Source organism: Bos indicus, chromosome 4 (assembly GCF_029378745.1).
Source record: "Bos indicus isolate NIAB-ARS_2022 breed Sahiwal x Tharparkar chromosome 4, NIAB-ARS_B.indTharparkar_mat_pri_1.0, whole genome shotgun sequence".
Taxonomy (NCBI): domain Eukaryota; kingdom Metazoa; phylum Chordata; class Mammalia; order Artiodactyla; family Bovidae; genus Bos; species Bos indicus.
Genome location: NC_091763.1, coordinates 107,741,680 through 107,764,506, shown reverse-complemented (window position 1 = coordinate 107,764,506; position 22,827 = coordinate 107,741,680). Strand labels below are relative to the sequence as shown.

General features: G+C 39.5%; 1 protein-coding gene and 1 pseudogene across 1 annotated transcript; both read right to left on the bottom strand.

The window, feature by feature from the left end:
• Positions 1–4,910: 4,910 nt before the first annotated feature.
• On the bottom strand, positions 4,911–6,470 carry LOC109558150 (cyclin-A2 pseudogene; annotated as a pseudogene).
• Positions 6,471–21,102: 14,632 nt separating this feature from the next.
• Positions 21,103–22,032, bottom strand: LOC109558021 (olfactory receptor 2A2-like). The gene has a single exon (XM_019959508.2). It carries the CDS (start codon positions 22,030–22,032, stop codon positions 21,103–21,105), a length of 930 nt encoding a protein of 309 aa, XP_019815067.2.
• Between the last annotated feature and the right edge of the window lie 795 nt (positions 22,033–22,827).

Genomic DNA, 22,827 nt, shown 5'->3' with positions numbered 1-22,827 from the left:
TTCACCTTTCCTGTGAAGTTGTTCCACTTCAACTTTTCTACTTTTATCATGTTGATTCTTACATTTTAATACAATTTAGCCAAACCTGATATAAAATACATTTCCTGAGGTTCATTCTACAGGCATTTTCTCCTTAAGACATCTTTTTCCATATATGGTTTTAATTAACCCTAAGATATGAATTTCTCACTTTGCTTCTAATCTATAGTTTCTTCTTAATTTCACTTTGGGGCTCAAAGAGGTACTCCTGTTTCCTAGATGAATGACAAGAAGGAATGACTTGTTATTTAAAGACCTACACCATCCATTATACAGAGATGTCTTTACCAACATAGTTATTACAGGTTAAACAATATTATTATTTAACATCATAATTTTCAATTACAAAATGTTGCAAACTATGATGTGACTTTTATCACTCATGGCCAAAGCCTGGTTTCTAAAAAAACTAACATATTCCTCGATAATATGAGAAAAATATCTAAAGATAGATGATATATATAGTTTTAATTCCTATGCTTGGACTTTATATCATGGAAGGAATTAGTAATTAAGATATTCTGGAAATTATTATATATCCTTGTGAAGAATATCAGGTTTAGTTATCCTCAGATGAGGACAACCATCCCTGAAGAGAAATTCTGGAAGCAAATCATGGTAAGCTAAATTGGTACAGGTACCAGCTTCCTTGCTACAAAAGGAAAAATAACAGGATCTTTATCAAATGGCTAGAGGGCTTCTCCCAGCCACTTACTAACACCTCCCTACTGAGCAGAAAGGAAAGGAGCTCCAGTGTTCTCCCTTCCCCGGCAGGAGGACATGTCTAGGATGTAGAAGTAACAGATGGTTCTCAGCCAAGGAAGAAATGAAAGACAGTGAAGGACAAGTCACATAACACCTCTGGCTTCATCACATGTAAGGGAGGCAAACGCTCTAGATGACCTTATGTCCCTTATAGTTCGATGCTACGATTCAGGGACACTGAGTTTCACCAGCTTCTGCCCACACGTGGGACACCAGGGAGGGGCTCTGACTAGGAGTAAGAAACCTATGTTTAGACAGCGTGGGTATCAGATGTGACTCTGAGACCCCAGCACAGAGCAAGAAAGGGGGGCTTCAAGAGGGTGTTTTTTCTTTTTTCCTAACCCTGATGATTCTGCCGGCCTTCTCTCCTGCTCTTCTTAAACCATTAATCAATGTGTAAGTAAGGATTTATATAACTGGGAGCTGCTACTATTTCTGGTATTTTTCTCAGTTTGGGCTGGAATGTAGAGGAAAACTCACAGAGATGGGGAATGGCTGGAGCTGAGTCACCTGCTCCCTGGAGTGAGTGCAGGGGATGGTTGAGTCCCAGAAACCTTTTCTGTCCAGATGGAGAAGAACTCAGGGTGCTCAGGAGCCTCTAGAAGTGAGGGTTTTAGAGTCTGATCACTTAAAACCAGCCCATTCCCCAGAGGCATTCCTGACGAGTCCAGGGAACAAATTACTAAGCGTCTTCTCACCATTCTTTCTTCCCTACAGACTAGAGCAAAACCTACCCCTCTCCTCTTGGCTCTTCAGCTTGCTGTCAGTGTGCATGTGTGTATGTGTGAGTGATGAGTGTATGAGTGTATGAGTGTGTGTGTGTGTGCATGCATGCCTGCTTATGCTGAGAAGTAAGAACTATGTTAGAATTGCAGGTTGTCCCTCATCAAGAGGATGTTGATATAGGAATTTAATAGATCTCAGCCATACATTATGAACCATGTCCCACAGTACAATCCCCAAGGATATGCATGTATTGTGTACTTTTTCTTGAAATTGCTCCTCTCCATATCCTGCTTTTGGAAAGTTTCACGATGTAATAAATGTTACCCCCATGGAGCTTGTTGCCAACCCCTCCAAGGACTGTATTTTCCTTCGGGAGTGCAGTTTTGCTGAAAAGTGTTAATATGAAAGTTTCTATTAATTCCCATTGCAAATACTACTTTTTAGTTGGAAAAAATGGAGATTGAATCCAGTCCCTCAGTGCTTTCCTGACGTCTTTTGGTTTCAAGCTACTCCCCAAGTATTTGTCCACTTTCTAAAACATTTCCCCTAAATACATATCCTATATTTAGAGAATCCATTGTAATCTCTCTGCTTTAAACATTTAGATGTTAAACTTGGATGATGGATGGCTTTGTCAGATCTAGAGAAAGCATGCAATCATAATACCTAAGATCCCTTCAAATTCATGAGTATTACGGTTAATTTGGCTCTTACTGCTATAAATCATACTAAATTTCCCTAGTCTTCTCTCCCAGATGAAAATGCCCTATTTTCTCACTCTTTAAATCTCCCACCTATTCTCTCACTCACAGTTTCAGCTGAATGAGAGTAGCTGAGAACATAAAAGAAACCACATGACAATGTTCACAATCTCGACCATCACATTCACACGTGGTTGCTGTTCAGTCGCTAAGTCATGTCCAACTCTCTGTGACACCATGGACTGAAGCACCGACTTCCCTGTCCTTCACTATTTCTCAGAGTTTGTTCAAACTCATGTGCTTTGAGTCAGTGATACCATTCAATCATCTCGTCCGCTGCCACCCACTTCTCCTTTTGCCTTCAAATTTTCCCAGCATCAGGGTCTTTTCCAATTAGCTGACTCTTCACATCAGGTGGCCAAAGCACTGGAGCTTTCACAGTTACTAAATCTATGCATTTATCCCAACTTCTCTGCTATTATTATTGAGTCACTAGTTTGTGCTTAACAAAGGCCAGCCTTTCACTTATGTGAGGAATCCCATGCAATTGGTTATCATCAAGAAGATAAGAGATAACAAGCGCTAGAGAGGATGTGGGGGGCAGGGAGGAAACTTTGTATGCTCTTGATGGGAATGAAATTTGGTTCAACCATTATGAAAAACCATATGGGGTTTCCTTAAGGAATTAAAAATAGAACTATGATATGATCCAGCAATTCCTTTTCTGGTTATAATCCCAAAGGAGATGAAAACAGGATTTCAAAAAGACACATGCACCCCCATGTTTACTGCAGCATTATTCTCCATAGCCAAGACAGGGAGACAACATAAGTGCTCATCAGTGGATATATGGATAAAGAAGATGTCATATATATATATATATATATCAGATCAGATCAGATTAGATCAGTCGCTCAGTCATGTCCGACTCTTTGCGACCCCATGAATCGCAGCACACCAGGCCTCCCTGTCCATCACCAACTCCCGCAGTTCACCCAGACTCACGTCCATCGAGTCAGTGATGCCATCCAGCCATCTCATCCTCTGTCGTCCCCTCCTCCTCCTGCCCCCAATCCCTCCCAGCATCAGAGTCTTTTCCAATGAGTCAACTCTTCGCATGAGGTGGCCAAAGTACTGGAGTTTCAGCTTTAGCATCACTCCTTCCAAAGAAATCCCAGGGCTGATCTCCTTCACAATGGACTGGTTGGATCTCCTTGCAGTCCAAGGGACTCTCAAGAGTCTTCTCCAACACCACAGTTCAAAAGCATCAATTCTTTGGTGCTCAGCCTTCTTCACAGTCCAGCTCTCACATCCATACATGACCACAGGAAAAACCATAGCCTTGACTAGACGAACCTTTGTTGGCAAAGGAATGTCTCTGCTTTTGAATATGCTATCTAGGTTGGTCATAACTTTCCTTCCAAGGAGTAAGTGTCTTTTAATTTCATGGCTGCAGTCACCATCTGTAGTGATTTTGGAGCCCAGGAAAATAAAGTCTGACACTGTTTCCACTGTTTCCCCATCTATTTCCCATGAAGTGGTGGGACTGGATGCCATTATCTTCGTTTTCTGAATGTTGAGCTTTAAGCCAACTTTTTCACTCTCCACTTTCACTTTCATCAAGAGGCTTTTGAGTTCCTGTTCACGTTCTGCCATAAGGGTGGTGTCATCTGCATATCTGAGGTTATTGATATTTCTCCCGGCAATCTTGATTCCAGCTTGTGTTTCCTCCAGCCCAGCGTTTCTCATGATGTACTCTGCATGGAAGTATTATTCAGCCACGAGAAAGGAGGACATTCTGCCACTTGCAACAGCATGGGTGGACCGCGAGCACGCTACGCTAAGATAAACCAGACCAAGAAAGACAAGGATGGTATCGCTGATAAGAGGGATCTCGACAGGACAGACTTCATAAAGAGAGAGTAAAATGGGGGTTACCGGGGGATTTGGGCAAGAGGATAGGATCAATGTTGCTTAGGGTACAAATTTAACAGTGAGGAGTAAATCAGCCCTAGAGACCTAATGGACAGTATAGTTAATACAGACAACAACAATGTATTATAATCAAACTTGGTAAGCTACTAGAATTTAATTACTCCAACCACTATAAAAAAAGGATAATTATGTATTGTGAAAGAGGTGCTAATTATTGTTACAATGACAATCACATTACAACATATAAATGTAACAAATGAACACTGTACACCTTAAATTTACAAAATGTTCTATGTCAAGTGCATTTCAATTTAAAATATAATGATTATTGTTCGGCAGAAACCAGCACACTGTAAAGCAATTATCCTCCAATTAAACAAATAAATACGATGAAAGGCAAATTATTTTAGAAAAGTATGGTAAGTAATACAACCTCAAACAAAGAAGCTTATGAAAATAAATCACTAATCAGAGTTGGGAGAGCTTTTAATCTCATTTACTCCACCCTTTATTTAAAAAGCTTCTGTTTCAGTCCCTACTGCATGTATAATATTATGCAAAGTAATATCATGGGTGATAAACCTTTAGAAACAGTGTTTCTATTTTTGAAATTAATAATCCAGCTAGGGAATATTTTCTAGATATTATTATAATAACATTTTACACTAAAAATAAATTCTTGATATTTGCATTTTCTCTCCTCAGGATGCTTAGTAATTTTTTTTTTTTGACTTACAAACCAAATTTTCCAAATCAATTTATTAATTATTATCCTGACAGCTGACATCATTAATACTTTAACAGAAACCACTTAAAATTAGCCAAATATCTAAGATAGTTACATTTACAAAAGATATACAAATTAAAACCATTTAAAAAGTAATAGATACCATAATTTGTACTGGACCATAAGCTTCTGTATTCAGAAATGATTGTAAAATTAAAACCTAAGATAAAATCTGTACACCATATACTTTGAGTGACTTACATCTTAGAAAACAAAGGCAGTCTTTTCACTGTTACACATTTAGTGTCTCTGGTGGGTTGAGGAGAGAAACACCATGATACTTTGAATTTTTGTACTTCTCTCTTATTGACTGTTATGTGTGCTGTGGTGCTCTGAGGTAGGTCTGGTGAAGGTCCAGGAGACAAGGCTTTAGAGTTTTCAGAGTATATCCAGTCTTCTGTACTAATGATTCAGGCCAGCTTTGTCCTGTGACTGTGTAGAGTGCTAAATGAAAGGCTGCAGCGATAACTGACGGCAAATACTTTAGATATGGGTCAGCATCTATCAAACTTAACTCTCCCCAAAACATTGCTAAACTTTCAACTTTGCAGTTTGCCGGCTGCTGATGCAGAAAGTACTGGGTAAGAAACTGATTTATTGTTGGTGCAGCTAAGTCAAAAGCCAGGACTTTCAAGACTAGGTGCTCCATCCTTAGAACTTGTTTCTTGGTATAAGTGTCATCTGTAATGTATACAAACTCTGCTACTTCTGGCAGGTATATTTCTTCAAACTTTGAGGCTAAAAGCATAGCAGCAGTGCCCACAGGTTGAAGTTTTCCTCTCAACACAGACATGCATGAAAGAAACCTATCAATGTAGTTCACAGCCAAATGCAGGGTCTTATTCTGCAGTTTATATTCTTCTCCTACTTCAACTAACCAGTCCACGAGGATAGCCCTCATACTGTTAGTAATGTCTGGCTGTTTCTTCATGTAACCCACTTTAGGCTTCCATTTAACCTCCATTTCCCTAAGGTACGTGTGAATGTCCTCATGGTAGTCTGGTACTTCATTAACACTCACTGGCTTTTCATCTTTCAATACAACTGACATTTCCATAGTATGTGGAGACTCAAAACTACCATCCATTGGGTAATCAAGAGGTGCCAGTGGCTTTCTTGGTCCTGGTAAAGTAACAGCTGAATTAAAGGCCAAGACATCTTCACTTTCTGATTTTTTAGATTCAGTTGGCCTCTTTTGAACCTCTTCTTCTGCTTCATCCACATGAATAGTAAATGCAGGCTGTTTATTGTTTGCTTTCCAGGGAGGAACAGGGACATACTCATCATTTATAGGAAGATCCTTAAGAGGTGCAACCCGTCACGTCTTAGGCCTCTGGGGAGCTGGACCCCGCGAGTTCCCGGCCCTCAGTACTGCCAGCCCAGCCCGGGTCTGGAGCTGCTGGGTGGGCGCCTACTTCTCGGGGTTGACGTTCTCCTGTCCTCCTGGAACGCCGTCTGCTGCAAACCACGGAACCCGCTTCGCGGGCCGCAGGCCCGTGCGCGGAGCTGCCCAACATCACTGCTTCCGGGGACGCGGCGCGATCAGCCTGGCGCCAAGCAGCGTGCACTGCGTCCCGCCGACCAGCCGAGGAACACTCCAGCCGTACCCGCCCGCCGCAGCCCGAGCCAGCCTGCCCGTCCGCTCGGGACCGTGTAGGACCGAGAAGACTGAGAAAGGCGGAGGCAGGAACTGCCGGGCGTGGAGGGACAAGGACGCCCCCGAAATGAAGCGAGCAGCCCGCCCGATGCTTAGTAATTTCAATGAAAAAAGTTGCTTTCTATAGGACAGCAGATATGTTTTATTGTTTGAAGGACTATTGATAAGTAATATACATCGAGCTGCCTCCTTCACAACAGATAAGAATTAACTATAATGTCCATCAAAACAGTGACTTAGAATTGTTAGATATACAGCACCATATTGGCCTTGACAGCTGTTCAAATTCCATTTTTATTCCTCCTCCCAAACTCCTAACACTTTCCTATCGGTAAGTCCTTTTCCTCATTTATAAATATGTTATGATTACTTCTTCATTCATTTAGCCATTTTTTCATACCTGTGTTCATTCAAAAATATTTAGTAAGACTTCACTATAGGTCAAGCACTTGTGATTACTATTCAAGCACTAAAGATATAGATCAACTGATAAGGATAACAGACAGAAATATTGTTTTTAAGAATATTTACAAATTTTTTAAGTTTAAAAAAAATGTAATATTATTTACATGAATATTTGAACTATTGAAGTTGCTCCTAATAATGCATAAGGGATATTAAACATTCTATATCATGACTAAATATTGCATATGCAAAACAACATGGTAATGTGGCCAGCTTTGTTCTCACTGCCCTTGAAGATGAGTACAATCATACTCAAACACATTTATTGGCAGGACATTGTGGGTTTATGCTTAGGTTCAGTTTATGGATATTTTAAAAGAAAAAGGAAATGGAGAGAAAATGAGGGAGGGAGAAAGAGATGGTAGAGAGGAAACACAGGGAGAAAAAAAGAGAAGATACAGCACCCCTCCCTTCAGTTCCTCACTGTGACTTCACAGTTTCTGCAGAGGGAGTAGGGGTGTGTAGGGATGAGTCTGGGGGTGGGGTGGGGTGACATATGTAACACAGGAAAAGGGAAGCTGAGTGCTGAATAGCTATAGAGAGGTTGGAACCAAAAGGACTTCTGAAAAGTTGATAGAATTTAAGTGATTGCTGTCAAAGACAAAACTAAGTCTGGGACACAATTTTTGAAAGTGTGAGCTTCCCTGGTGGCTCAGACAGTAAAGAATCTCCCTGCAGTGCAAGAGACCTGGGGTTTTAATCATAGGCTTTTGGCTCAAATCCATCTGCTATTACCTTTATGTCAGTAGAGGTTCAGTAGCAAGGAGAATACGTTTCTACAATAAAAAGAGGAAACACTGAGACAAGTCTCTGAGTGGCAAACATTCTACCATGGCAGGAATTTTTTTTTTTTTTTTTTTGAAGTGGAGAAGTCTTTCTAATTGGACTTTAAGGACATTTGGCAGTCCTTGGTTGGGCATTTTAAACACACTCAAAGGCAGAAGGTTGCCAGTTTTACAGTGAAGTATTCTTCTGTGTTCCATTTCTTCAAACAAGTGGGTGGTTTAGGTGGTTTGGGTGGGGGGAGCATTTACACTCACACAATGGTCCTCATGGGGCTGGTGGCAGCTATGGCAGGCAGCTGTCATTAGGAAAGATGTGGCAGCCACCTGGCATGGAAAGCAACAGAAATGAGGGGATAATAAACAAGGAGTCTTGCTGTTTAAACACTGAGGACGCCACCCAAGTGAAAAAGATCATGAGAAATGAAACTTGTGCCACCAGAAGATGAAACGAGAATGCCTATAATTAGAATTTAGATTTGATGGACCAGAACTTTGGCTATCATTTATAGGGGTTTGAAAAGAAATGTGGATTAAAAAAAAAAAAAACAAATTAAAAGATGGTTATATGAGAGACTTATTAATAGAGACCAGCTGGCTTACAAATGAGTCACTACTAAGCATAGAGATGTTACTTTGAAAATAATTCTGATCTTTTTCACTATATTGATTCTTCCAATCCATGAACATGGTATATTTCTCCATCTATTAGTGTCCTCTTTGATTTTTTTTACCAGTGTTTTATAGTTTTCTATATATAGGTCTTTAGTTTCTCTAGGTAGATATATTCCTAAGTATTTTATTCTTTCCATTGCAATGGTGAATGGAATTGTTTCCTTAATTTCTCTTTCTGTTTTCTCATTATTAGTGTATAGGAATGCAAGGGATTTCTGTGTGTTGATTTTATATCCTGCAACTTTACTATAATCATTGATTAGTTCTAGTAATTTTCTGGTGGAGTCTTTAGGGTTTTCTATGTAGAGGATCATGTCATCTGCAAATAGTGGGAGTTTTACTTCTTCTTTTCCAATTTGGATTCCTTTTATTTCTTTTTCTGCTCTGATTGCTGTGGCCATAACTTCCAAAACTATGTTGAATAGTAATGGTGTAAGTGGGCACCCTTGTCTTGTTCCTGACTTTAGAGGGAATGCTTTCAATTTTTCACCATTGAGGATAATGTTTGCTGTGGGTTTGTCATATATAGCTTTTATTATGTTGAGGTATGTTCCTTCTATTCCTGCTTTCTGGAGAGCTTTTATCACAAATGGATGTTGAATTTTGTCAAAGGCTTTCTCTGCATCTACTGAGATAATCATATGGTTTTTATTTTTCAATTTGTTAATGTGGTGTGTTACATTGATTGATTTGCGGATATTGAAGAATCCTTGCATCCCTGGGATAAAGCCCACTTGGTCATGGTGTATGATCTTTTTAATGTGTTGTTGGATTCTGATTGCTAGAATTTTGTTAAGGATTTTTGCATCTATGTTCATCAGTGATATTGGCCTGTAGTTTTCTTTTTTTGTGGGATCTTTGTCAGGTTTTGGTATTAGGGTGATGGTGGCCTCATAGAATGAGTTTGGAAGTTTACCTTCCTCTGCAATTTTCTGGAAGAGTTTGAGTAGGATAGGTGTTACTACCCAAAGCAATTTATAGATTCAATGCAATCCCTATCAAGCTACCAACAGTATTCTTCACAGAGCTAGAACAAATAATTTCACAATTTGTATGGAAATACAAAAAACCTCGAATAGCCAAAGCTATCTTGAGAAAGAAGAATGGAACTGGAGGAATCAACCTACCTGACTTCAGGCTCTACTACAAAGCCACAGTTATCAAGACAGTATGGTACTGGTACAAAGACAGAAATATAGATCAATGGAACAAAATAGAAAGCCGCGCACATATGGACACCTTATCTTTGACAAAGGAGGCAAGAATATACAATGGATTAAAGACAATCTCTTTAACAAGTGGTGCTGGGAAAACTGGTCAACCACTTGTAAAAGAATGAAACTAGAACACTTTCTAACACCATACACAAAAATAAACTCAAAATGGATTAAAGATCTAAATGTAAGACCAGAAACTATAAAACTCCTAGAGGAGAACATAGGCAAAACACTCTCCGACATACATCATAGCAGGATCCTCTATGACCCACCTCCCAGAATATTGGAAATAAAAGCAAAAATAAACAAATGGGACCTAATTAACCTTCAAAGCTTCTGCACATCAAAGGAAACTATTAGCAAGGTGAAAAGGCAGCCTTCAGAATGGGAGAAAATAATAGCAAATGAAGCAACTGACAAACAACTAATCTCAAAAATATACAAGCAACTCCTACAGCTCAACTCCAGAAAAATAAATGACCCAATCAAAAAACGGGCCAAAGAACTAAGTAGACATTTCTCCAAAGAAGACATACAGATGGCTAACAAACATATGAAAAGATGCTCAACATCACTCATTATCAGAGAAATGCAAATAAAAACCATTATGAGGTACCATTTCACACCAGTCAGAATGGCTACAATCCAAAAGTCTACAAGCAATAAATGCTGGAGAGGGTGTGGAGAAAAGGGAACCCTCTTACACTGTTGGTGGGAATGCAAACTAGTACAGCCACTATGGAGAAGAGTGTGGAGATTCCTTAAAAAACTGGAAATAGAACTGCCTTATGATCCAACAATCCCACTGCTGGGCGTATACACTGAGGAAACCAGAAGGGAAAGAGACACGTGTACCCCAACGTTCATCGCAGCACTGTAAATAATAGCCAGGACATGGAAGCAACCTAGATGTCCATCAGCAGATGAATGGATAAGAAAGCAGTGGTACATATACACAGTGGAGTATTACTCAGCCATTAAAAAGAATACATTTGAATCGGTTCTAATGAGGTGGATGAAACTGGAGCCTATTATACAGAGTGAAGTAAGCCAGAAAGAAAAACACCAATACAGTATACTAATGCATATATATGGAATTTAGAAAGATGCTAACAATAACCCTGTATACGAGACAGCAAAAGAGACACTGATGTATAGAACAGTCTTATGGACTCTGTTGCAGAGGGAGAGGGTGGGAAGATTTGGGAGAATGGCATTGAAACATGTATAATATCATGTATGAAACGAGTTGCCAGTCCAGGTTCGATGCACAATACTGGATGCTTGGGGCTAGTGCACTGGGACGACCCAGAGGGATGGTATGGGGAGGGAGGCGGAGGAGGGTTCAGGATAGGGAACACATGTATACCTGTGGTGGATTCATTTTGATATTTGGCAAAACTAACACAATTTGTAAAGTTTAAAAATAAAATAAAATTAAAAAAAATAATTCTGATCTTGAGAATCCACATGTTCTTTGTGAAAGTCACTCAGCTGTGTCTGACTCTGTGACCCCATGGACTATACAGTCCATGGAATTCTCCAGGCCAGAATACTGGAGTGGGTAGCATTTCCCTTCTCCAGGGGATCTTCCCAACCCAGGGAAGAACCCAGGTCTCCCACACTGTAATGGGTTGTTTACCAGCTGAGCCACAAAGGAAGCCCAAGAATACCGAAGTGGGTAGCCAATCCCTTTTCCAGCGGATCTTCCTAACCCAGGAATCGAACTGGGGTCTCCTGCATTGCAGGCAGATTCTTTACCAACTGAACTATCAGGGAATCCCACATGTTCTTTATAGGAAGGGGGAGAAAAAAACTTCCAAGCATTTAAGCCTTTGAGGAAAACACACATGTATATACACACACACACACACACACACACAATTTCTGAATACCAGATATGGAGGGAAAATTCTGCCATCATAATTAGTGGAAAACACAAAACTATCTCCAGGGATGAAGAGTTTGTACAGATTAAGAAAAATACTTAAGCATTACATGTTATCCATAGAAGCTCATTTTTCAAGACATTTTATCCAGATTCTTTGAGTCAACTAGTCAAAAACAGCTACACAAGAGAAAAGCATTAGAAAAGAAATAGCTTCTTCTACAGTTAAGGATGTGGAGTTCATTTACAATGTGAATCAGTGAAATTTATTTCTTTAAATTCTTGAATAAGCAGAGACTTTAACCAAATATTTCAGATTTATGTTCTATTCACCAGGTAAGAGACATGAGTTACAAAGTTATTATCAATGCATCCCATTTCCCTCCAAGACAAATTCAAACCACAACTCTTAGCAAAGCTTAAACAAACAAACAAACACCTTATGTCACATGGAATAACCACTGTTCCCTTTTTCGGGCATCCTCCAAGCGCTGATGCCTTTAAGCGCCCCGAGAGTGGTCTGCCAGTTATAAAGAAGCCATAATTAGGGTAGCCCTTTGAATAACGGAAAACTAGGCCTTTAAGTAAAGAAAGAATGGAGGTAAAAGTTTCAGGCCCTTATCTTCAGTCTCTCCCTCACTCACTGCAGCTTCAGAGCTGGAACGGAAACTCGGTGGACTTGGGAAAACTGAAATTTTCTTAGTTGTGTTTCTCAAAGACCACAGTTGATTAAAGACTCTGGTGACTTTCAGCAGCAAATTTTAGTACAATTCTGGATGTTTCTGCCAAAGTTCCTTGGTCAGTAATGGCGGCTCCTTTTCAGAAGCACTCTCCCACTTACCGTCTTATTTCTTTTTCCCTAAGCTCAGCACCTCCTGCAGCTTTTCCTCCGCCTAAACGGGGCCAGGCGGGTGGTTACAGCGTTTCTTCCCTACCCGGATTAAAGGCTTCAGAGAGCAGTGACTAGCTACTGGGTTTTGGAGAGGGGCGGATTGTTGTTTGTTTGTTTTGGACCCTTAAAGGGCACATCAAAATCACCTGGGAACTTTTAACAATTCAGATGCCAGACTACAGCGTCCTCATTCTGAAGACGAGGGTCTGGGGTAGAGTCCTGGCCGGCTAGTTTGTCAGGCTCTCTGTGTGATGCGGTGACAACGGTCACGCTGGGAACACTGGTTAAAATACCTCCAAAGATGTTAATAGATGTTGGGGGTGCGGGCGGGGAGCGATGTTTTTGTAAAATAATCCAAATTTTATTCTGTTCCCCAAATAACCTTTAAATAGGATAACATTAGGGAGGATCGTTTTGATTAAGAGAACCTGGCCTTTCTTAGATCTATCCCACCTGCAGGAAATTAGAAGGCAGAGAAGGAATCCACATTACAATCAAGTTGCATTCATTTTCCCCACTCCTTTGTCCTATTGAACAAGGCCTTTGGGGCTGGTGGAGGGGACTCTGGATATGAGGAACCAACAAAGATACTTTCCCCTGCAAGGAAATCCAACCAGTCTATCCTAAAGGCAATCAATCCTGAATATTCATTGGAAGGAATGATGCTGAAGCTGAAACTCCAATACTTTGGCCACCTGATGCGAAGAACTGCCTCATTTGAAAAGACCCTGATGCTGGGAAAGATTGAAGGTGGGAGGAGAAGGGGACGGCAGAGGATGAATTGGATGGCATCACCAATTCAATGGACATGAGTTTGAGTAAGCTCCAGGAGTTGGTGATGGATAGGGAAGCCTGGCATGCTGCAGTCCATGGAGTTGCAAAGAGTTGGACACAACTGAGTGACTGAACTGAACTGAACTGAAGAGTGGATCTGCCTCACCACCACTTCGCTTGTGGTGAGCTCAAAAGAGGAGTCTTGACCTTTTCCTAAGGCAGTTTCAAAATACCTTCAACCAGTTCTTTTCCCAGTTTACATTGATACACTCCAGTCCTTACAAAGAGTGTCAAATGGTAGAGAATCAGAAGTGGCTTCTTAGGGTGAGAACCTGACTACCATATGGAACGTCCCATCAAGGCCCTCCAGGAATCTTCCTGACACCCTCTCCCATCACATCCTTTAACCCTCCATCTACTCAGCACCTTCCCCTCCAGTCCGAGAGTCTCCCAACATCATGCCTTTGGATTATACATCTCTCTCAGTCCACCCCCTCTCTCAGGGATGATCAAAGAAGGATTTTCCTTTGAGGTAGCTTATCTTATGGGCTATTCCTTGACTGGCACCATCTTCATAACCTCGAAATTTGTTGAAAATGCAAAATTTTGGACCTCACTCTAAATTTACGGAATCAGAGACCACAGATTGGAGGCCAGCAATCAGAGTTTTAAAAATCCTCCAAGTGGTTCTGGTAAAAAACTCAGGTTTGAGAACCACTGTTGTCTCATGTCTTCTCTTGTCTTATCCTTTGAAAGAGAGAGAGAGAAAGAAGAGGACTTACTTTTACTCTTGTCTGGAACCTCTATGGGAAAAGGAAAGACAATAAATAAATAATAAATAAATCCACTGAAAATAGAAAAAAAAAAGTTTGCCCATATAAAAGATAAACATAGCTTATTCAAGATACTTATATTTGCTTAAAGATCTCTCTGAGTCTCCATGGCTGCAGTTGAGAAGATGCTTATGCTTTCAATGAAGAAATTTGGCCAAGTTGATCCTTAGTATTTCTTCCAATTCAATGAATCCATGAGTTTTAGGATTAATGAGAAGCAGCAAGGAGTAAGAATCATTAAGAATATAGAAAGGAATGTTGTATTAAGTCGGGAAATACATATATATTTAAAGACAACTTCTCAGATAAAATAATTTGGGGCCCACATCACAGTTTCATTTCAAATATGCTGGTAAATGAGAAGTTGCTGGGCTTCCCTGATGGTTTAGACGGTAAAGAATCTTCTTGTCAATACAGGAGGCCTAGGTTTGATTCCTGGTCGAGAAGATCCCCTGGAGAAGGAAATGGCAACCTTCTCCAGTGTTCTTGCCTGGAGAATCCCATGGACAAAGGAGCCTGGCAGGCTACAGCCCATGGTGTTGCAGACTTGGACAGCACTGAGTGACTGACACTGTATAAGCCTCACTCAAAGATGCCCCTTGCTGGTAAGAGCATTTTGTAGGAAAAAAGGGAGGCAATAACCATTAAGAAATGTCTGGTTAAAGATTATCAGATTAGTCTCAAAATGGACTAAAATGTAAGTAGGTTCCAAAACTGATAGTCAGCTGAGTGGGCAACCCTACATTCCCAGAAAGGATCTTGAAAGATTATCAGTGTCTTAGAAAACTGTTGAAATTTTATCAGAATTCTAATCACTTTCAGCAGGAGCTGTGAATTGCCTCTTCCAAAAAGGCCTGTCTCACTACAGGTTTAAGACAACTCCTTCCTCAGTTTCTAGTTCCTCTCTTCTCATTGAGTTCTTTTTTACTTTTTTCACTTTTGATAAGTAATTTAAACTTCCTGAATATTCCTGATTGCTTCATCTATAAAGTGGGGGAAATAATTTCTTCCCCAAATGAAAGAATAAGGCTAGAAAAACACAACTACCTCTTTAGAGTCTTCCAAGGTCTATGAATGACTAATCAAACTCTGGGCTTCCCTGGTCGCTCAGAGGGTAAAGTGTATGCCCACAGTGCGGGAGATCTGGGTTCGATCCCTGGGTCAGGAAGATACATTAAAGGGGAAAGTTTTCTATTCTTGGCTTCTGATCCTACCACAATGCCAAGCTATGGTAGATTTATTTATTCTATGTGATTTACCAGTGAAACGCACAGTCCCTGCTATGTTTATGCATGCCCTATGAAGTTAAAAAGTTAACTCAATCTGCATGATTACCCTATGAGCCAAGTGCAATTCTTCCCATTTTACAGATGATAGAACTGAGTCAGAGATGGAGACTGAGACACTATTTAAATAACCAGCCCAGACACAGTGTCTGGTAAGTACCAGAGCTTGGATTTGAACTCAGGAATCTGCATTCAATGACTGTGCTCAATAAATGGTTACTAATTGATATCCTGTCCCATTGCTTGATTCACCACTAATCAGGTTGTGCCTTGTCAGGGATGAAACAGTGACAGATAATCATAAATAAGTTAAACTTTAGAGAACCCCAGCAGAAAGGAATGAACCACCTGGTCCAGGTAATTAAAGCTGGACTGTAGCCAGCTTTGGACTGTAGCCTGGCAGGCTCTAGACTCCATGGGGCTCCAATCCCATGGACTGTGGCCAGACAGGCTTTTCTGTCCGTGGAATTTCCCAGGCAAGAACACTGGAGTGGATTGTGATTTCCTTCTCTAGGGGATCCTCCCTATCCAGGGATCAAACCCATGTCTCCTGTGTCTCCTGCATTGGCAGACATGTTCTTTACCTCTAGAGCCACTGGGGCTTCTAATTAAAGCCTACATCATTTTCTTCTATTGAATTGTATTTCCCACTACCTGCTCTGATTCTTGTGTACTTATATTTGTCATCTGTCCCTGGATTGAACCTTCTATCACCAGGGGTCCCCAACATCTGAGGTCTAATGCCTGGCGTTCTGAGGTAGAGCTAATGTAGTAATAATAGAAATAAGAAAGTGAAAGTTGCTCAATCATGTACAACTCTTTGCAACCCCATGGACTATACAGTCCATGGAATTCTCCAGGCCAGAATACCAGAGTGGGTAGCCTTTTCCTTCTCCAGGAGATCTTCCCAACCCAGGGATCGAACCCAGGTCTCCTGCATTGCAGCTGGATTCTTTACCAGCTGAGCCACAAGGGAAGCCCTTGAAATAAAGTAAAATAAATGAAAGCAAAATAAATGTAACATGCTTGAATCATCCCCAAACCATCCCCCCAACCCTGTCTGTGGAAAAATCGTCTTCCATGAAACTGATTCCTGGTGCCAAATAGATTGGGGACTGCTGTTCTACACCACAGGCACTGAGATTAGTCTTTATTTGAGAAAATGGTAGAGAAAGTGACTGAGAAGCACCTCTTTCAAGAAATTAGAGCCCCCTACCCATGTAGAGTTAGCACTTGAACAGCATGGGGATTGAACTGCATGGACCCACTTATATGCAAATTTGTTCAAAAGTAAATGCTATGGTTCTACAGAATCTGTGGTTGATTGAATCCACACATATAGAAGATCCACCTGTATGGAGGGCCAGCCATAAGTTATACCTGGATTTTCAGTTGTTTAAGGATCAACTGTCAATGCTGCTGGTCACCTAACAGGTTCTTTACATTATTCTTAAGGAAAAGGTACCATACCTGGTTAGAAGATATTACTCCCTTGACTTTTCAGAGCCCCTGACATTGTCTTGTGGCCATAAAAGATATTGCTTTCTCAGATAGTAGAAGAATGAAAAGATCCTTGCTGGGGATAAGAAACCAGAGATCTCTGAAGACTCTGAAGGCGAATGAACAACACTGATCTGGCATAATAGCAATAACTAGTAAGTATGCAACTGCTGCCAACACAACTACTTGTTCAGCTGTGAGAGGCCCCAGAGCAGGACCCTGCTTTTGGAGGCAGAGCTCAAGTGGAGAGAGCCTTACTTCTGGGCAGCTGGACACATGACTCTTCATATCGTGTCCACAACTGGGGACAACCCTCAGGCTTCAGGCTTGACCGCTGGCCTCTAGATATTATGTACTCGAGAACAGCATTTTCTCCGTGTATGTTATGTGTCGAGCACTGTGCTGATGCAGTATCTTATTGGCAGGTCTTAATTTTCTATGACATAAGATTGTTCCTATTTCACCATGAGGGTCCTATATTTTAAGTACTGACTCCAGCCACAAAATAAGTAGGGAAAAATGGGGTTCATTCACTTGTCTCTCTGACTCCAACCTAGCAGTGTCTGCTCTTTTAACCTGATGTATCTCTGAATCCTTGACATTTGGGTCACTGTATTGTTTTGTATAATGGCAGTGTTGTGTCCAAATGTGTGTGTGTGTGTTCCCTCTTCCATGACCTTTTTTGTGAGGATGAAAGCTTTCAGTCAGGATACAGGGTAGAATTTGTCTCCACTATGACTCAGTAGAAACTTCATAACTTCCAATTACCAGAAGGCTCCTATACTGGCCCTCTCCTATAACGAAAGGTTCTATAAGCTTTCCTATAATGCAACGTACAATACAGTATTCACAGCTACATCAGAACAACAAAAATATCGCTCTAACATCTTGACAGTATTATAGGAATGGAAGGGAAAATGTATAGCTAAGAACAAGTGTGAAAATAAAATTATGCTAAAAAACTATACTCTAAAAATAATTTTGAACTAGATAATTGTTTAGAGATGCTATTTTTTATTACCTTATTTTAAGAGCATTGAATTTTACTCTCTGTTTTTTTTTCATTCATTCTTTCTTTAAAAGAAATAACAAAATGGAGAAATGCTTTATACTTTTACCTAAAAATGCATTATGTTTAATATTACAACCATATGATGATTTTTCCTATTTCAATTATATAGAGAAAATAAACATTTGAATCACTGGAATAACTTTATAGTTGACAAGCGTTGCTTATATTGTTGAATATACTTAAACATATTCAAAATATATAGACTGACATTTTAGAATCTGAGGTATTGACTTTGGGCAACAGTTAACCAAATTTTTAAATTCTCACTGGGAGCACTGAATTGAAACATTTAGATCTTCTCTAGAACTATTTTATTTGAAGAACTTCTAACTCTAAAAATGGTAACAGTTTATATTTTAAGGATTCCCTTTATTTTAAAATTATAATTACAATTATACATTGGCAGCATGTGAACAATTTAGGCATAAAATAACTGGAAAAAACCTGCAACAAAGAAATTTGTAAAAATAATTATCGAAACCTGCAACAAAGTTTGTAAAAATAATTATCTTCTGCCAGGCTAAGCAACTCTGTGTGTTTATTTATGTGTAATGTCTAGAGTAGTAATCTGGACTTCACCTTTTTGACTGGTTGTCTTTTTTAATGCCTATTATATCTACTTACAGTGTTGAATAGTATATTTCATGCTTTGGACACTATATATTTTTTAAATGTAAGTTAATTATGATAAATTTTGTACTTAATCTATAATTTAACTCTTGAGGTAAATAAAATTTTCATGACCTGTCAGAAAATAGTGAATAATCAATGTCATTATGATGCATTTAATGATAAAACTGAAAAGAGTCTGCACAGCAAAGGAAACCATCAACAAAATGAAAAGGCAACCTATCAAACAGGAGAAGATATTTGGAAGTCTTACAAGAGGTTAGTATCCAAAGTATATAAAGAACTCATACAACTCAACAGCCAAAAAAAAAAGAGAGAGAGAGAGAGAAACCAATTTTTAAGTGGGCAGAGGATCTGAATACTTTTCCAAAGAAGACATACAGATGGACAATGGGTACATTGAAAGGTGTTCAATATCACTAATCATTAGGGAAGTACAAACAAACCACAATAAGATACCATCTTACACCTATTAGAATATCTATTATTTAAAAAAAAAAAAAAACAAGAAATAACAAGTGTTGACAAGGATGGGGAGAAAAGAGAACCTTTGTGCACTGTTGGTGGTAATGCGAATTGGTATAGCCACTATGAAAAACAGTATGGAGGGTTCTCCATCAAAATATAGTATTACCAAATGCTCCAGCAATTCCACTTTTGAGTATTTATCCAAAAGAACAAAAACACCAACTCAAAAAGACATATGTACCCCCATGTTCATTGCAGCATTATTTACAATAGCCAAGATGTGGAAGCAATCTAAGCGTCCCTCAATGAATAAATTGTATATATAATGGGGAAGGAAATTTTGCCATTCGCAACAACATTGCAAGGGCCTTGAGGGCATATGATAAGTAAAATAAGTCAGGGAGAAAGACAAATAGCATATAATCTCACTTATATGTGTAACCTAAAACAAATATTAGAACAAAAACCGAGCTCATTGATACAGAGAATAGATTGGTGGTTCCCAGAGGCAGAGGAAGGGGGTGGAGGGTGGGCAAAATCGGTTAAGGGGTCAAGAGTGATAAACTTTCAATTATAAAATAAATAAGTCAAGGGGACATATTACAGAGTAGTGACTATGATTAATAATACTATATTATGTACTTGAAAGTTGCTAAGATAGTAGATTTTAGAAGTTTTCATCATAAGAAAAACATTTTTGTAACTACCTATGGTGATGAATGTAACTAGACTTATTTAGGTGATCATTTTGCAATATATGCAAACATCCAATCGTAATAATTTCCATCAGCATCATGGAGACAGTTGTTTAATCTGTTTTCATAAGTCCATGAAACTTTTGCCACCATGAATGAGAAATAATGTCAGTTATATCATAGTTGTCTCATTCTGCTTGGTGCCACCCTAAACCATCTTCAGACAGGTTGGTTAAAATTACAAAAATATTGGTGATGAAAATTTCAGGAACTTCAACTGATTAAATCTTGTCTTATTAGAAATCATCATAATATAAGAGTAAATATAAAGTTTGAGCAGTACTCAAAACCCATACCTCCAGTATAATTTAAACATTATTAATGAATTTTCTTCATTTGATCAAATCCTAAACTTTTATATGTTTGTTTACATTTACATAGTTTCTCGTTGAACTAATACTTTCTCTAACTTTTTCTCTTTACTTCTAAATTATTCCACAAGGAATTTAGAGATTATCTAAACTCTTGCTTCATCCATTGGCCTTAAAATTGGTGAGAGAGAATAATTTAACTTCAGTATTTTCTGTATTGAAATTTCAGCTCTACTTTGGAGGATTTCTCTTATGACATAATTTTACTGTACTGTGTCCAGCTACTAGAAGGCGATAAGAAGTCATGTATGTCTAAGTACATAAGCCAGAAAAATATAAGAATGTAATTTTCCTACATTTTTTCTTCATTCATTAATATTCCTAGTTTTAAAAGATAGAGTTCAGTATTTTTTAAGAAAGACTAAATAATCTGATAATTTAGCTGTCCCTAAAGACAAAGGGTGGTCCAATCAGTCCATCCTAAAGGAGATCAATCCTGGGTGTTCATTGGAAGAACTGATGCTGAAGCTGAAACTCCAGTACTTTGGCCACCTCATGCAAAGAGTTGACTCATTGGAAAAGACCCTGATGCTGGAAGGGATTGGGGGCAGGAGGAGAAGGGGACGACAGAGGATGAGATGGCTGGATGGCATCTCTGACTCAATGGACATGAGTTTGGGTTAACTCCGGGAGTTGGTGATGGACAGGGAAGCCTGGCATGCTGCGATTCATGGGGTCGCAGAGAGTCGGACACGACTGAGCAACTGAACTGAACTGAAAGACAAAGGGACAAAAGATGCTCATTTCCAAGAGTCTTTGCCTTATAGAATTTGGACAATTACCATATTCATATCAAATTTCTCATCGGGAAATTTTTCTGAGTTTTTCTTTCAGCAAGCCACACATTTTAAAAGAAAATCCCCAAACAACACTGTATGTACCCCTCACACGGACCTCTTCTGCAGAGCTCTGTACAACGCACCCTTCACCTGAGCATTCCTCAGGCTGTAAATGAGAGGGTTCAGGAATGGATTAAAGAGACTGTGAAACAGGGACAGTATTTTCTCCTCCTCTTCTCGTTGATTGGAGTCTGGCACCATATAAACCAACATGGCTATGCCAAAGAAGAGTCCAACCACACAGAGGTGGGAGGAGCAGATGGAGAAAGCCTTTCTGCGGCCCTCCTTTGACTGGATCTTCAGGACAGCGCAGAGGATACGTATGTAAGAGACTAGCATTAAGCACAGGGGCCCAACTAAGACAAATATAGAAGCAGCAAGGAGGACCACTTGGTTGATCCATGTGTCAACACAGGCCAGCTTGAGGACAGACAGAATTTCACAAAAGAGGTGGTTCACTTCCCAAGGCCCACAGAAGGGCAATCTTAGGAGGAGAACTGCATGGGCCAGAGCCAGAATAAATCCACATGCCCAGGAAGTGGTAGCCAGGACCCTGCAAGCTCTCCAGTTCATGATGACAGTGTACTGGAGGGGATGACAGATCGCCACAAACCTATCGTAGGACATCACCATCAAAATCAGGCACTCCGTAGCAGCAAACCCCAAATACAAAAAAGTCTGCAGTATGCATGGGACAAAGGAGATGGTTCTATTCTTGTTTGCTAAGTTTGCCATCATCTTGGGGACATTGTTGGAAGCATAGGACATGTCGATGATGGCCAGATGTGAGAGGAAGAAGTACATGGGGGTGTGCAGTCTCAGGTCCAGACAGATGAGTCCCAAGATCATGCCATTTGCCAGCAGACTGAAGATGTAAAACAGGGAGAAGATCCAGAAGAGAAGCTTTTCCATCTTTGCGCTGAGATGGAAGCCTACCAAGATGAATTCTGTGACCCATGACTGGTTACTTTCCATTCCTTAATGACAGCTTGTCAAGGAATGAAATGTGATAAGAGGAGTTAGAGGTGGAGGATCAAGGAAATTGGAGTTACTCATCTCAAAATGAGCTCAGACAAAGGTTGAGTCCTTGTCCTACGTACTCCTCAAAATCGATGAATATGAGACATATTTAAAGATAGAAAAGCGTTAAGAACTGTACAAGGAACTCCCATATACAAAAACCCAGATACAATGAATTTTAATATTTCTTTTATATTTGCCTTTTTATTCTCTTTTTCTCTCCATATATAACATATTCTTTCTTTCTGAACCCCTTCAGTTTACATTGGAGACATGATGCATATTTACCTTAAATTCCTCATTTATTTCTCCAAGAGCAAAGATACTTATTTAACTTAACCACAATACAATTATTAAAATCAGGCAATTTCATATTAACATGATTTTTTAATTCATAGTTTTCTCTCGCTAGTCCTCCCACTCTTTAGTTTTCCTTCATTTGGAATACTCAATCTTTCTTTGGGTTTCATGACACTGATATATTTTAAGGGAATAAGAGTACTTCTTTAGTAGAGTGTTCCTCAAATGGAATGATACAAAATTCCCCATTTTTGATTCAGATTATTCACCCTCTTCAGGAAAAACATCCCTGAGTAGGTGCATGATATTAACTTGTCCCATTGTTGGTGACACTAACTCAGATCACTTGGTAAAGATGATTCATCACAACCATCTCCATTATAAAATCATTCTTTTTTTCCCCTAATGTAATTTAATGGAGCATCCATTAAAATTAATATGTAAATATTC